General features: G+C 38.0%; 3 protein-coding genes across 4 annotated transcripts in view; 2 read left to right on the forward strand and 1 right to left on the reverse strand.

Moving 5' to 3' along the window:
• LOC138049905 (1-phosphatidylinositol 3-phosphate 5-kinase-like) overlaps nucleotides 1-680 on the reverse strand; it is a 53,744-nt gene extending 53,064 nt beyond the window's left edge. For both annotated transcript variants that reach the window (XM_068896377.1, XM_068896376.1), the window contains exon 1: nucleotides 135-680. In XM_068896377.1, coding sequence (XP_068752478.1) covers nucleotides 135-530 — 396 coding nt within the window. In that variant the 5' untranslated portion in view covers nucleotides 531-680. The remainder of the gene's footprint in view (nucleotides 1-134) is intronic.
• An 83-nt stretch (nucleotides 681-763) lies between these two features.
• Nucleotides 764-2,762, forward strand: LOC138048876 (RWD domain-containing protein 2A-like). The gene has a single exon (XM_068894987.1). The coding sequence runs from the start codon at nucleotides 765-767 to the stop codon at nucleotides 1,698-1,700; it is 936 nt and encodes a 311-aa protein (XP_068751088.1). The 5' UTR covers nucleotide 764; the 3' UTR covers nucleotides 1,701-2,762.
• A 3,957-nt stretch (nucleotides 2,763-6,719) lies between these two features.
• The window catches only part of LOC138049934 (RAC-gamma serine/threonine-protein kinase-like), a 17,269-nt gene continuing 11,488 nt past the window's right edge, over nucleotides 6,720-12,500 (forward strand). The window contains exons 1-6 of the mRNA XM_068896413.1: nucleotides 6,720-6,839; nucleotides 8,216-8,304; nucleotides 8,855-8,977; nucleotides 9,713-9,764; nucleotides 11,221-11,280; nucleotides 12,171-12,267. Of these exons, the coding sequence (XP_068752514.1) occupies nucleotides 8,238-8,304; nucleotides 8,855-8,977; nucleotides 9,713-9,764; nucleotides 11,221-11,280; nucleotides 12,171-12,267 (399 nt within the window). The 5' untranslated portion in view covers nucleotides 6,720-6,839; nucleotides 8,216-8,237. The remainder of the gene's footprint in view (nucleotides 6,840-8,215; nucleotides 8,305-8,854; nucleotides 8,978-9,712; nucleotides 9,765-11,220; nucleotides 11,281-12,170; nucleotides 12,268-12,500) is intronic.

The raw sequence follows: 12,500 nt of genomic DNA on the forward strand, positions 1-12,500 counted from the left end.
TTCTCTGTCCTTGTGTGGGCCCATTTCCATCAGTAGGGCTAACGCTCACATGGTTCATATGGGGTAGAAACTTAGCACTTCACATTACACTCTAATCAGTTAAGTCTGTTGATTAAGTAAATTGGTTTTCTCACTTGTCCTCTACCGCCCGCGGCTGCATCCAAGCGACCAAGAACAGCGTGGACATTTCGAGAACCGGCAGAGGAAGGGTGTCTTATTCTGCTACCGACAACCGCGCTGGAGTGATAACTGGCCTTGCGTCCTACAAGTGGTGAAGACGACCAAGTACGTTGAAGATCAGGATTTCTCGTTGATGAAATTGACGTTCGCTTCTGGAGCTGCGGAGAGTTTCGAGGATTGACAAGTGAATTCAATGAACCTTGTTTCTTTGCGCTGTCGACCTTAACCGCCACTCGTGCTTCAGGTCTCCTTCTTTGAAAAAATCGCGCCAGGGAGAAGATAGATGTAGTCGTTTCTGGACTAAGCGGACGAAAGGACGTCAACCTGACATTATCCTGGGAATCACCCATTCTTGCCTTTCAAGGCAGTCCGTTCCAAGACACCATACAAAGTTTTGCTATCGTTTTCTCCGGCATTTTCGAAGAAAAAGTTAACTTTCTTCTATTTTGACGAAATATATACACTTGTGACACTCATTTCCTTTGAAAACATCTCTTTATGAGTCTGCAGTCATGACGTACGTTGTATGGTGGGTACTTGATATATGAAGATTTTTACGTACTGTACCCGATCGATTTGGCAAAATGGCGACAAGCGTGGAGGAGATAAATCACATCCGAGAAAGTCTAGCACTGCAGATCTCGGAGGTGGAAATGCTTCGATCTATGTATCCCACAGAAGATGAGTTTAAAGTGGATGAGCAAGTTCTCGCAGACATACAAGAATTTTGTTCAGGAAGAACAAATTTGGAGCCAAATGGTCTTAATTTTTCACTAACGATAAGCTTATTACATGGTGAATTCGGTGAGGCAAATCGTGACCGAGAAAACATGATAGAAGTGTCGTTTTACATTCCTCAGGAATACCCTAACAGTAAACCAGAGTTGTTTGCTAGATCACAGGTTGTAAACAGAGAGGCCCAGAGGGAATTAAACGATGAATTGAATTCACACTTATCATCTCTTGAAAGAGGTGAGCTCTGCACTTTGCCTGTCATTCAGTGGGTTCAAGAAAATGGAGGAATTTATATCAGAAGAAGTCAAGACGACAAATTAACTACGGCAGAGTGTAAACTACGGGAAAATGATCACAAAACTAAAAAAAATGGAACTTTCCTAAGAATGTGGTTGTACATGCATCATATCTACAGTAAAACAAAGAGAAAAGATATTTTACAATGGGCGTGCGATTATGACCTTACTGGTTTTTGTCTCCCAGGTAAACCAGGGGTTGTTTGTTTGGAAGGCAATCAGATAAATGTCGAGGAATATTTCAGCCGTTTGCGTCGACTAAATTGGAAGAAAATTACATGTAGACACAGAGAGAAAGGAGATGAGAACTTGAGCATTGATGATCAAAGAAAATTTTCGGGATTTGATGAACTATTTTTCGAAGTTCATGGGACAAGAGAGAATCACATGGATATGGGCCAGTTTCTTCATTATTTGGAACAGCATAACTTGGGTGATATCTTTCAGATTTTATTTGGAATAGAAGGGAAATCTTCTCTAAATAGCTGAAGGCATTTTTCTTTTTCAAGAAGGTTTTCCTTATTTTTTGGTAATCATGTCAGTCTCTAGACATTCTTTTATGAGTGAGGCACAGAAACTTGGTTGTATCAAATGAATCTGTAAAAGTAATAACCTCTTACTAAAGGTGCTGTTGCACTGTAAACTGTTTCATGCAACTTGTCCCGCCACCATATCGCAAAAACATTGCGAGACAAGTTGCATGAACATTTCATGTGTAACAGTGCCTTAAACAAGCACAAAGACTGTACTGGGGAATATTGGGCTGAGGTTGTGGCAGTATTGGCCTTGCTGTGCTCGGTCCGTACAAAAACAACCATGGGCCAATATTCCCCATTATTATATGGTTCTGTTTCACAAGGACTGGGAACTACCAAGTTCACGAATTTGATTGGCTGAAATCGATATTGACTGCAGTCTAGATTTTCCCGTCTAGAACGGCATCTAGTCTGGTAGTGTTTTGCGACGAAAAGATGCAAACTAAAATGCAAAAATACTGAGTATTTTCTTCTACCAATATTTATTTATGGAAGTGCCAAACAGCATGATGACAAAAGAGAGGATGACGAGCAAACTTTGACAGAATTAAGTTCAGCTCATCGCCACTCATCGCCGTTCGCAAGCAAAATGTCAGTTAGTACAAACCAGTTACATTAAATGAATTAAATTGTTCTTGTTTGCCATATAATAAACATCTTATGAACCGAGCTTAGTCAGTCTGTATGGGAGAATCTTGACCTCGGTCTTGTGTACAGACCTCACTGCGTTCGGTCTGTACTCACGACCTCGGTCAAGATTCTCCCATACAGACCTCCTGCTCGGTTAATAAGAGCTAAATACAGTCCCAAACAAGTGAGGTTAGTAAGTTGTTTATTTTAAGGCATCATTTTTGTGAATGATAGGACACTTCTCTGCTTGGTGAATGTTCGTAACCCTTTGTCTTCCATCAGCAAACTTTGGACAGTAACCTTTTACATGTAAAACTAAATTCCACCTGCTATAATTATTATTGTACTGTTGTGATCAAAAAAATTAATTTCTGCTTTTCAAAAAGTTTTTGTGTTGCACTCAACTTTAATTTCCCAGGAGAGAAAAATTATGGAAACGGACTGTTTCCATGGTAATGGTTCATACTGTAAAATCCAGACCAAAAACCATCCAATTAGAGGACTCCATTTAGCCTGAGAATACCTTGCCATATAATAAATAAAAGTACAGTGGTGAGTTTACTTCAATCAGCTCATTTCATCAAACCAATTTTCCTTCTTTACAGCACGGTTTGATCCATGTCACTGTTCATTGGAGTAACCGGCTCCATCTTTTATCCAGAATATGATCACATAGTGATGATAAATAAAGTCACTGAAGGTCAGTTGTTTCCAACATATACTGTACCTGCTGACTTACTATTGAGGGCATTTATTTTTTCTCAATGCATGAGCACGCGGGCAGAATTCTGCAAATCCTGCAATCTGATTTGCTCTGGAGGAGGGCAGAATTTTTCTACCTTGCCGGGCAGAATCCTAGCCCTTGTTGCGTGAGCTTGTGTAATGACCTAAAATTTCCATTTTTTGACACCGAATCCGTTTGCATACAGAAGTAAGTGTTTCAGAACAAATTTTTATTAGACAAGAGGTGTGGAAATAGAATTCAAACAAAAATATTTCTGTTTGAAATGTTCAGTTTGTAAGTCGCTTACTGCGTTCGCTGTCAAGCGCAGTGGGAGTCAACAATTCAAAGAGTGATTTCAGAGAGGAAGAGAGAGAGAGTGCGGAAAAAAATAAATAAGTTATTTAACAGCTAAGGGTTGGTCCATATAGCGAAAAACTTTGACCTCAGTCTTGAAAAAGTTGCCCTCGGTCTGCGGCCTCGGGGGCCTCAGGTCACATTTCACAGGTCACTCATTGCAGGTCATTGATTTACCTTTTTGAAAGTACCGCTAACCCTAACCCTCAATTTGGCTAACCCTAGGCCAAAGGTTGGTATTTAGGCCTAGGGTTAGCCAAATTGAGGGTTTTGCGTTACTTTCAAAAAGGCAAAACATTGACTTGCAACGAGTGACCTGTGGAATGTGACCTGTGTTTTAGACCTGCCGCAGCAAACGAGGAGTAAGTGATGTGATGCTTCACTGTCATGTGCACTTTATAAGTGTTGCTTGGGTAGAATAGCTCTTCCATGTGAAATAGAAATCCTTTTTTTTTTTTAGAAAAACCCTTTCTCCCTCTTCCTACTTTTGTTGTGTGTGTGTGTGTGGAAAAGATCTCACCCACCCACCCACAGTTTTCTATACCCTCCCATAATGGAGTAGCAAAGAGTCAAGTCAATCCCAAAAATGGCAGCTTCTGAGGGTCCTGGAGCACAAAGAAACAAAGACAGAAAACAAAATAACTCCAAATAAAGACTAATCCCAAGTGACCAAAACACAATGCTTTCTGGTTCCTGCAGAAAGACCCCCAAAAATAGACCAAATTGAAATTGACTAACTCAACGTTGTACATAATTCAAAAACCTTGGGAATGAACCATTTTCTTCCAGGCATTTCCATATAATTTAAATGTGAATGCTACATTATAATGCAAATACAATACACAAAGAATCTTAACCCCGGGAGATTTGAATTGGGTACAACATCGAGTTAGCCGTTTTTGTGAGGCCCTGACATGGTAAATTCCGACAAGCGACATGGCCCAAAAAGTAGTGACAGCACATAAAATGAATTCCTTTTAGACATGTATCATAGGTCTTGAATGCCGTTATTCGATTAACTTTTTACTGTAGGATTGTTACTGAGAAATTCATCTGACAAAAGACATCCTTCCCAGCAAAATTCCGAGAGTGAGCCGATTAAACCCCAACACGAGTGATTTTAAAATTCAGACAAGCGACACGGGACCCCCCACCCCCCTCCCTTTGTCAGGGCCTCTTTTGTCCATTTGAAAATTATTGTTGCGTGACAAAGGACGCGAGGAGATTGAGTACTAGTTGTCGATTGCTCTTTCCGACAAGCGACAGCTTAACTAAATTCCACCTGCTATAATTATTATTGTACTGTTGTGATCAAAAAAATTAATTTCTGCTTTTCAAAAAGTTTTTGTGTTGCACTCAACTTTAATTTCCCAGGAGAGAAAAATTATGGAAAAGGACTGTTTCCATGGTAATGGTTCATACTGTAAAATCCAGACCAAAAACCATCCAATTAGAGGACTCCATTTAGCCTGAGAATAGCTTACCATATAATAAATAAAAGTACAGTGGTGAGTTTACTTCAATCAGCTCATTTCATCAAACCAATCTTCGTTGTTTACAGCACGGTTTGATCCATGTCACTGTTCATTGGAGTAACCGGCTCCATCTTTTGTCCAGAATATGATCACATAGTGATGATAAATAAAGTCACTGGAGGTCAGTTGTTTCCAACATATACTGTACCTGCTGACTTACTATTAAGGGCATTTATTTTTTCTTAATGCATGAGCAGGCAGAATTCTGCAAATCCTGCAATCTGATTGGCTCTGGAGGAGGGCAGAATTTTTCTACCTTGCCGGGCAGAATCCTAGCCCTTGTTGGGTGAGCTTGTGTAATGACCTAAAATTTCCATTTTTTGACACCGAATCCGTTTACATACAGAAGTACCTAAGTGTTTCAGAATAAATTTTTATTAGACAAGAGGTGTGGAAATAGAATTCAAACAAAAATATTTCTGTTTGAAAAGTTCAGTTTGTAAGTCGCTTACTGCATTCGCTATCAAGCGCAGTGGGAGTCAACAATTCAAAAAGTGATTTCAGAGAGGAAGAGAGAGAGTGAGGAAAAAAATAATAAGTTATTTAACAGCTAAGGGTTGGTCCGTATAGCGAAAAACTTTGACCTCAGTCTTGAAAAAGTTGCCCTCGGTCTGCGGCCTCGGGGGCCTCAGGTCACATTTCACAGGTCACTCATTGCAGGTCATTGATTTACCTTTTTGAAAGTACCGCTAACCCTAACCCTCAATTTGGCTAACCCTAGGCCAAAGGTTGGTATTTAGGCCTAGGGTTAGCCAAATTGAGGGTTTTGCGTTACTTTCAAAAAGGCAAAACATTGACTTGCAACGAGTGACCTGTGGAATGTGACCTGTGTTTTAGACCTGCCGCAGCAAACGAGGAGTAAGTGATGTGATGCTTCACTGTCATGTGCACTTTATAAGTGTTGCTTGGGTAGAATAGCTCTTCCATGTGAAATAGAAATCCTTTTTTTTTTTTACTAGAAAAACCCTTTCTCCCTCTTCCTACTTTTTTTTGTGTGTGGAAAAGATCTCACCCACCCACCCACAGTTTTCTATACCCTCCCAGAATGGAGTAGCAAAGAGTCAAGTCAATCCCAAAAATGGCAACTTCTGACGGTCCCGGAGCACAAATTACGTAAAATAAAAGAAACAAAGACAGAAAACAAAATAACTCCAAATAAAGACTAATCCCAAGTGACCAAAAACACAATGCTTTCTGGTTCCTGCCGAAAGACCCCCAAAAATAGACCAAATTAAAATTGACTTTAGTCAATGTTGTACCCAATTCAAACACTTTGGGAATGAACCGTTTTCTTCCAGGCATTTCCATATAATTTAAATGTGAATGCTACATTATAATGCAAATACAATACACAAAGAATCTTAACCCCGGGAGATTTGAATTGGGTACAACATCGAGTTAGCCGTTTTTGTGAGGCCCTGACATGGTAAATTCCGACAAGCGACATGGCCCAAAAAGTAGTGACAGCACATAAAATGAATTCCTTTTAGACATGTATCATAGGTCTTGAATGCCGTTATTCGATTAACTTTTTACTGTAGGATTGTTACTGAGAAATTCATCTGACAAAAGACATCCTTCCCAGCAAAATTCCGAGAGTGAGCCGATTAAACCCCAACACGAGTGATTTTAAAATTCAGACAAGCGACACGGGACCCCCCCACCCCCCTCCCTTTGTCAGGGCCTCTTTTGTCCATTTGAAAATTATTGTTGCGTGACAAAGGACGCGAGGAGATTGAGTACTAGTTGTCGATTGCTCTTTCCGACAAGCGACAGCTTCGGCTGGAAGGACGTTCACAGATCGCTTATACCTACTTGTTTGTTTAAAATTTACTGGAGTGACAAACAGGTACGCTATTGTTATTTTCTTCTTTCATATTGTCCCAACAAATCACAACGAACCTTAGAGCAGATCGGATTCGAAAGTGACGATATCGAAGTATAATCGAGCGAACTCTAACCCGAAAGCAAAATTTCCTGGGAGCGTTGTTACATACATCTACAGGAATGCGTTGTGATCTTAGTTTTTAATTCTTTGCAACTAAAGTAGTTATGCCTTGGTGTAATTTGTTTACATTGTTTCTTTTGTTTTCCCTAAACTAGTGTTCGATACTAAATATTGAGGATAATTTAGTAAGATTTCCGCTGAAGCTCTCGTCGCTGTTCTTGCCTTCCAATATGTCACCATGATTTGTTCTCTGTGGGCGGAATTCAACAAGTAACTTTTTCGCGCAACAATTCAGTATACCAAAATTTCACGGGTCAAATAATTTTTCGAAGAACCTTGATAAGTCGTAAAACCAAATTTATTTTATTTTTTCTAAAAAAATATTTTGCCAAACAGTCTCGCTCTTTTACATGCTTTTCTTTATACAAGTAGTTTTAGTCTATGCTTGTATCATAACGGCAGCTATCAGTTTATTTTCGTAACACCGAATAATCTCAAGGAGAATATCAAAAGGCCGACATCTTGTAAGCGATTTTTTTGACTTGCTGCATGGTTTGCGTAATCTCGTTTTGCAACAATTATATTGTTTATTTTGGACAGACATCCTCTTAATTAAATCGATTTAAATTTAAAATTTATCAACATTTGTTCGATCGATGTGATGAAATGAACCCATCAAAGATGAAAGTAAATGGATGATATAATTAACTTTTTTCTGTGTATTAAACTTCCTTTGAAAAGTAATATTTATTAAAACTTGTTGTGGTAAGAATGCACCGAGTTCCGTTTCAAAACAGAGACAATGTAATACTACGCATGTGATTGTAATTTCCTCTACGTTGTCTTCGATGTAAGTAAAACCCCCCGAGTTGTTGCTTAGTTATTTCCGTCCAGAAAATAATCTTATAAGAATCAAATTGCAACAGCAACAAATTATTTATTATCTAGCACGGGAATTTTCATTTATCTCCCATTTGCTGAGTTTATACAGTAACTGTCAGACCATGTTAAACCACGTGATTTCTTGCCTTCATTTCCAATAATATTAACGCGGCAATTTACAACATCTTTGTATCAAGTTTACCTTGTGTTAAAGAGTACCACTTGTGGCTCTCAAAAAGCCACTTATTTGCTTATGAATGGCATGTATTAGAATTAGATCTACAGACTCAAAATGAAAGAATCACTTCAGAACATGTCAAGAGAAACTTATACACCATTACATAGTTTACAATCAAGTATTATTTCTCCTGTAATGGTTTAGTCTTATTTTCAAGGGTCTTCACAGCAGGCTTCACAATGTCAGCTGTTCATGGTCCAAGCCCTGGTGCACAAATTGTGAAAGTAGGCTGGGTCCAAAAGAGAGGTACTGTATTGATTTGTGATCTTAGAGAGGCTATTTTCAGGGAAAATCTTTAGTTAATCAGGAGTTTAAAACTCGAAAATGGTAATGTGGACTTCCTTTACTGATAAAATTATCGTTACATCACAAACAAGATGATTCTGAACCAAAACGACCTTTATCAAGGCTATTTGCTATAAACTTGAAAAATATCGGGCTGACTTTTGTCAAGATTACCCAAATGCAGTCCGTTTCAATCTTGTCCATTGGTGTCCATCCATGCTTCTCTTTTCTTTTGCTGTATTTCTTTTATGTTGTTCAACAGTTTTAGTGGTTATTGCAAGGTTTCATTCTACTGTACTTTTTGGGCATTTTGGGTGTCATGAAATTACATCATTGTCTGACGTAGCCCCTTTATTTACAGTAAAAGATGTAACATGGCAATTGGCCCAGTGATACCTCAAATGCCCCAGAATGCATTGTGATAATGTTGACCAGTAATGATAGACACCTGTCAGTCTTTCTGACCTCAAAGTTTTACTGTACATGAAATTGTTTTAAATCTCACCCATAGGGGAGTACATCAGGACGTGGAGATCAAGATATTTTCAGCTTTGGAGTGATGGCAGTTTCATTGGATACAAGGAAGTTCCTAAATCAAGAGAAACTGAACCTCTTAATAACTTCTCAGTTTCCAGTAAGTACTGGTAAATGGATTATCATCACGTTGCTCGGTCTTGTGCAATATTGGAGATAACTGTAGTAGTCCAGAATTTTTTAATTTTTTTAAATATCTTGGTGTATATGTTGCCGGTAAAACCCATTCTCAGGTGGAATCCGTTTTAACCTAGGTTAAATTGGTGATCCTTAATTATTTACCTACATATAGGTTGAAAAACACACTTAGATGAATGAAGAAACTTTTTTTAGAGCTTCAATTAAGCCTAGCGAAAATTAGGGTCAGGTTAGGATTTCTTATGGTTATTATACATGGATAGCAATTTACTTATTATACAGAAGTAAATAATTAAAACAACTGTGTTTGGTTGAGCATGTTCGTCGCTGTAGTGTAGTGGTGTTAAGATTTGGAGGGTCAGAGTTCGAGAACTTGTAAGTACATAGTACAGTTCTTTGTTCCCTTACTATGTTGTAATGTTGAGACTGAAGGGCTAAGTGTATGAGTTCAGTATCCGATAAGATGATACGAGACATTAAGAAGATGTGTTGAGATGAGTAAGACATAGGTTTGACGGAAGGTAAAGGTGTTTTCAATCCTTTTATATGGGGTTGATTAGGTAGAGTGCGTATTCAACCTACTAGGTAAAATGAGGATCACCAATTACAGATGCATGATTTATAAGGGTTAATTCATTAGGTGTTCATTCAAGTACATTACACAGACCTCTATGTGATATTGTTCTTTTGTTGACAGAATGTCAGATAATGAGAACAGAAAAGCCAAAGTCAAATTCATTTATAATAAGGTACTGTGCCAGTTTCTTCGTTTTTTTTTTTTTTTTTTTTCAGCTCGATCTGTAAGTCCATTTAAAGTGGACGTACTATCATCAAAAAATCAAATCTTATTTTCCTTTGGTTTTCAAAACTATGTTGACTCAACACTAAGTGACCAAAGTCTTAAGCCTTCATTTCAAAAAGACACTTGTGTATTTTAACGGGAATTTTCTTATTTAAATAGTCCGCCTTTACTAACTTTTAAAATCTTGAGAGAGCTGGATTGAGGAGAAAATGATGTTGAAGAGTCACTTACTCTAGTTTAAGGATGCAATGTGTTTGTACGCGACTGAATTAATATGCAGCACAGGAGTTTTGGGCTTTCAGATTTTTAAACTTGCGTTTTGCATACATAGTGAATTGCATTTACACAATGAAATTTTAAGCTATTGAGCACTTGAATGACATCACGTTTTCCTAGATCCAACCCTCTGAGGTCCAGTCAGTCAGTTTTTTGAATGTGAGTAATGGGGAGCAGTGATGGCGCAGTGGTGAGAGCACTCGCCTCCCGCCATTGTTGCCCAGGTTTGATTCCCGGACCCGACGCCATAAGTGGGCTCAGTTTGTGTTGGTTCTCTTCTCTGCTTTGAGGGTTTTTTCTCCGGGTTCTCTGGTTTTCCCTCCTCAGCAAAAACCAATATACAGCTGATTCCAGCTTGCTGTAAGCTGTGGTCCAAGGTCGCACATGGACCGTATAGCGGCTGCCAGAGGCGCCTTTGTATGCTTTCAGTTCGACCTTGTTGAGCTGCATCATTGCTGTACTTGCGACGACGATTAGTTATCATTATTATTATTATTATTATTATTATTATTATTATTACTGTGAAATTCAAAACTTACATGTACACTCAAAGTAAACAACCTTTGGATAAAAATCAAAGCTCAATTTTTTGCCAGGCAGGTGTTAAGCAAACACACTTTCAAAATCTGACGAAAAAAAGGAAGTTATTTTTTGATCATAGTACCACTAACATTTCTTTCATTTTTTTTGCTTTTACAGTCACTGTAAGTGCCAGTAAATTTTTTTTTCTGTGAAGTATGATTGTATGTGTAGGCTAGTGTGTGCTTGGTCGAGTAATGTTTCAGTTCTAGTAATAATAATTATCATTTTCAGATTGTCGTAAGCTGCTTAACACTGTTTCAACCATTTACTAGTGACTGCATAGATTTTGTGGTCTTGGCTGAAACATGCCTGGATTACTCCAAAAAAAATGGCTGGGTGATTGAAAACTCCTTGAAAATGATTTTCAACAGGAAGACTCCTTGAACTAGAAGAAGTATTCACGGAGTTTAATTGAAAAGTCCTTGATTATGTCATGTTGCAGAAAACTGGTGTAAGAGCACCTCTGCTACTACTGTTATTGATGGAAGCATCACTAAAATTAATGTATAATTATCTGTTACTCTTTATGATGTTTAAATCTACAGATGTTGGCAGTGGACAACATTAATAGAGAGGACATTTCATTTAGACAACACTGCTGAAAGGTTTGCTTTTGATTCAACTACAAAATTAGTAAGATGGGTGTAGAATCTTTGATGTAAAATACCCGTAATTGTGGGATTTTATTGAAATTATGGTGTTCTCCTGATTCCAACAGTGCCTCTTTTGAGCAAGGTACCATTGTCTCTCCTTTTTTCCACATGGAAAAAAATCCCAATAATCTTATTCTTGTACCTGTATGTCCTGGACTCTCACATGTGACATAAGCATTCCTTTTAAGAAGATTGTTTGTACTGTTCTTCACTTAATGCGGGCTGTATGCACCTGTGAGAAACCATCATCACTTCCAACTCATTTCATGGCAATTGTCCTTTCATGAAGTCTTACAAGACCACTTCACTTGTTACAATGGACTTCCAGCTTTTTGTTGGGTATCCTGTAAACAACTAATAGAAGTCAGTTCATGCTGGGTTCCTTGTAACACTCTGATTTCAATCAAAAGATGATTTGCAATAAACCAAGTTACCTCTTTCTGGGTGTTCTTGGATGGACTACTTCCTTTAGCAATGACTATATGTCAGCTGTCCTTCAGCACAACTGTGCAAATTTTGACTTTCCCAAATGATACAAATTTAAATCATAAAGGATGGTTTTCACTTGTGTCTACTTGGATAATTTTTTTGAATGCAAGAGATTCCATGCAGAGTTTATTCCAAGAGGATAATTTTGATGCACTGAAGTGCCTGTCCCGAAGTTATTTGTTGTTTCATTTCAGGTCTCTTAACCTTGAGTTTATAGAAATAATTTTAGAGTCGCATAATACAGCGCCATGTATTGTTATTGTGATTGCATGACTCTTAAGAATTGCTGAGTATCAACATGATGTTTTGTGTGCCGGTGCTCAACTGATATGATAAATACACTGATTTTGCAGGGAGGAGTGGATTGCGGCCATTCAACAAGTTGCTGATACGCTGAAAGCAAATGAAAAAGAGGATTCTGATGAAATCACCATAACAAGTCAAAAAATGGTTTGTTGATCAATTGTATATTGTATACATGTATTATGTTTGAACATTAGAGAAAGGATTTTTGTTTGGTTTTATCAATGCCACCCAGTTCTCAAAGATTTTGAAGCAGGACAGTAAATACTGTATCATAAAAAACAAGGTTTCTGTCTAAATCTCTGTTTATTGAAACAATTTGAAAACAATATTAAACAAGATGATAAAGGTACTGTAAATTGATACCATTTGATATCAAT

This window comes from Montipora capricornis, chromosome 5 (assembly GCF_036669925.1).
Source record: "Montipora capricornis isolate CH-2021 chromosome 5, ASM3666992v2, whole genome shotgun sequence".
Taxonomy (NCBI): domain Eukaryota; kingdom Metazoa; phylum Cnidaria; class Anthozoa; order Scleractinia; family Acroporidae; genus Montipora; species Montipora capricornis.

What these genes read in the sequence shown, in the direction of transcription:
- LOC138048876 (XM_068894987.1), top strand. Translation starts at nt 765, where the DNA reads ATGGCGACAAGCGTGGAGGAGATAAATCACATCCGAGAAAGTCTAGCA.